Source organism: Gopherus flavomarginatus, unplaced genomic scaffold, assembly GCF_025201925.1.
Source record: "Gopherus flavomarginatus isolate rGopFla2 unplaced genomic scaffold, rGopFla2.mat.asm mat_scaffold_60_arrow_ctg1, whole genome shotgun sequence".
Lineage (NCBI taxonomy): Eukaryota > Metazoa > Chordata > Testudines > Testudinidae > Gopherus > Gopherus flavomarginatus.
The window spans coordinates 1642485-1645294 of NW_026115128.1; the positions used below are offsets into that span (position 1 = coordinate 1642485).

At 48.6% G+C, this 2810-nt stretch overlaps 1 protein-coding gene across 1 annotated transcript; it reads right to left on the minus strand.

Moving 5' to 3' along the window:
• Positions 1–222: 222 nt before the first annotated feature.
• LOC127042566 (gastrula zinc finger protein XlCGF71.1-like) lies at positions 223–1651 on the minus strand. Its single transcript, XM_050935916.1, has 2 exons — positions 1090–1651; positions 223–278 (listed from the first exon to the last, which is right to left on the minus strand). The coding sequence occupies exons 1-2, from the start codon at positions 1649–1651 to the stop codon at positions 223–225; spliced, it is 618 nt and encodes a 205-aa protein (XP_050791873.1).
• Between the last annotated feature and the right edge of the window lie 1159 nt (positions 1652–2810).

Genomic DNA, 2810 nt, shown 5'->3' on the forward strand with positions numbered 1-2810 from the left:
ACACAAGCTAAGGCTCCCTGGATTGCGAAGGGGACTTTCACTTGGGGAATCGGTTGCTGGTGCCTGTGTCCACAACTGGGATGTTTTCCTGAGGCTACTCAATGGTCCATGAAGTGCCATGCAAGCACGGGGAAAATGGACATTAAAGAACGAGGCTGGGACCTCCGCAGAACTGCTGCAATCGAGCATCCGCAACCAGAAGAGCAATGATGGGAAATGCGCTTAAATGGCTGGCAAGAGCAGCAGCAGCAGCTGTCTCAGAAAGCTCTGCTCAGACTCTAGGCAACAGAGGCAGGACAAAGAGCCACACAGTGAGACCCTGGGTTGCAGTTAGCAAGATGCGGTTTTTCAGTGGATTATGCTGCCCTGACAGTCTATTTCCTGCAATGTGCACATCCATCCTCCCTGGCTGACCTCAATGGGAGTTAGGTTCTCTGTGTCCACAGGACAGGGCTGGCCTCACTATGAGGTGAACAGAGGTGGCCGCCTCAGGTGCCAGACTGTGCGGGGGCACCACTAAGACCCAGAGTGTAGAAAATTGTGTCTGGTGTTGGTGTATATGTATTCTCTCTGCTTGAGATGCACAGAGAGGGTGGAGTGCTGTGCTGGAGGAAGGAGGGCACAAGAGACATAATAGGCTGGCAGGAGAAAAGGTGAGAGGGAATAACAGAAAGCAGCAGGAGCTGCAGAGAGAGGAGGAGGAGCCTCTTATGTACCTCTCAAGCACCGCCAGGAGCCTAGACTGATTCACACCAGCTTCTCAGGGACATTCCTGTTTCCTGCTGCTTTTCTGAACCCACTTGAGGAGAACACTTGAGGCAATCAACTGACATGGTAGGAGCCAATTAGACCCTTAAAACGCTGAGATCTTCCCTCACACAGACTCTGCTACCAGCCTGCTTATTTGTCCGCTTCAACTGAGTGTTGAGAGCCGCTCTAGCTGGCACAGAACAGCAGTCATGAGTGAAAGAAGAAAACACCCCTCTGGGGCAGCATTCAGAAGAATCAGGGAAGAGTGCTGATGTGAGATGAGGGCTGAACGATGAATGGAGCACTTCCCACACTCAGAGCATCCATAGGGTTTGTCACCTGTGTGGGTCCTTTGATGTGTGGTAAGGTTTGAGCTCTGATTGAAGCTTTTCCTGCACTCAGAGCATCCATAGGGTTTGGCACCTGTGTGAATCCTTTGATGTGGGGTAAGGGCTGAGCTATAACTGAAGCATTTTGCGCACTCAGAGCATGTGAAGGGCATCTCTCCTGTGTGGATTATCTGATGTGAGATGAGGGTTGAATGATCAATGAAGTGTTTTCCACAGTCAGAGCATCCATATGGTTTTTCACCTGTGTGAATTCTCCTATGTGTGATAAGATTTGAGCTCTTATTGAAGCTTTTCCCGCACTCGGAGCACTTGTAGGGTCTCTCTCCTGTGTGGATTATTTGATGTGTGATGAGGGCTGAACGATCCATGAAGCATTTCCCACACTCTGAGGGTTTGTCACCCATGTGAATTCTCTGATGTATGCTAAGGGCTGAGCTATAACTGAAGCATTTCCCACACTCGGAGCATGTGTAGGGTTTTTCTCCTATGTGGTTTCTATAATGTCTAATAAGGCTTGAGCTCCAATTGAAGTTTTTCCTGCCCTCAAACATATGTAGGGTCTCTCTTCTGTGTGGATGCTCCTATGTCTGATAAGGTGTCAGCTCTGATTGAAGCTGTTCTCACACTCAGAGCACATGTAGGGTGTCTCTCCGCTGTGGATTCTCTGATGTGTGAGAAGGTCTGAGCTCCCACTGAAGCTTTTCCCACACTCATGGGATGTGTAGCGTGTCTCTTTCAAGTTGAGTCTCTCACGGGTAATAAGACCTTAGAGGCTACTGAAGTTTTTTCCTCTGGCCTGTGCTTAGTCTCACAGGCTTTTGCTTTTTCTGGGAGTGCACAACTCCCAGAAACATTCCCTTTGGCGCTTCCTGATAACATCCCATGTGGTTCTACTTGTTCAGCATCTTCCTGCTGGGATGTCTCCTCGTTCTCACTCACCATCCCATCACCTGATGGGAGACAAAGAGAATCCAGACATAGGTCACTCCCTGCACCAGAGGGAAAAGAAATCTCAGAGAGAGGAATGGAAAAAGGATGAACAAACCAAAATATGTGCAGGAGAGATCAAACCCATCAGGAGCTGATTTTCCCCAGACCCTTCCCCAGGGGAGAGAGGAAGGGATCTGTTCTGGGTGTGCAACTTACCAGAACTCTCAGGGGAAAGTGAGATTGGGGAGGGATCTGCTGCCAACCGTCAGTCAGGACCGGTGGGAAGTCATGAGTGACATCTGCCTAATGATTGCACATCTGCAGGGAACAATCCTGAACTTGGAGAGCTCACAACTTGGAGAGTCTTTATAGGGCATCCCAAAGGTTTCCTTTATTCATGGACAGTTTTTGAGATGGTTTAGCCAATTCCTTACCTGTGCAGAAAGTTCTCGGGAGCACTTTTTTTTGGAGCCATAGAGGTCTGAGACCCACGGCTGTTCCCCTCATTCCAGCTGTGAGATCACATCAGGTTGGAAATAGGAAATCCTGGGAAGGCAAAGAAAACAAGGAAGGTCCTTTGGAATTTGTGAGATACTTGTCACAAGGAATATTCCATGGTTTTAACTCCAGCTCATTTTTAAGATGTAACATCCCAAGGCTGCCTTCCTTCGCTCAAAGTGGCAGGAGAGTTATGATTATTATAAGTCATATTAATGAACTTAGTGCCTAAGAGCCAAAGAACTGTGGGCCCCTGTTGTGCTAGGCGCAGTACAAACCCAG

Excerpts from the sequence above, each read along its gene's own strand:
- LOC127042566 (XM_050935916.1), bottom strand. The coding sequence starts at position 1,651 with ATGTTTGAGGGCAGGAAAAACTTCAATTGGAGCTCAAGCCTTATTAGA. Across the intron at positions 279-1,089 it reads ACATCAAAGGACCCACACAG|AGTCTGAGCAGAGCTTTCTG; the intron begins GTGACAAACCCT and ends TCTGTTGCCTAG.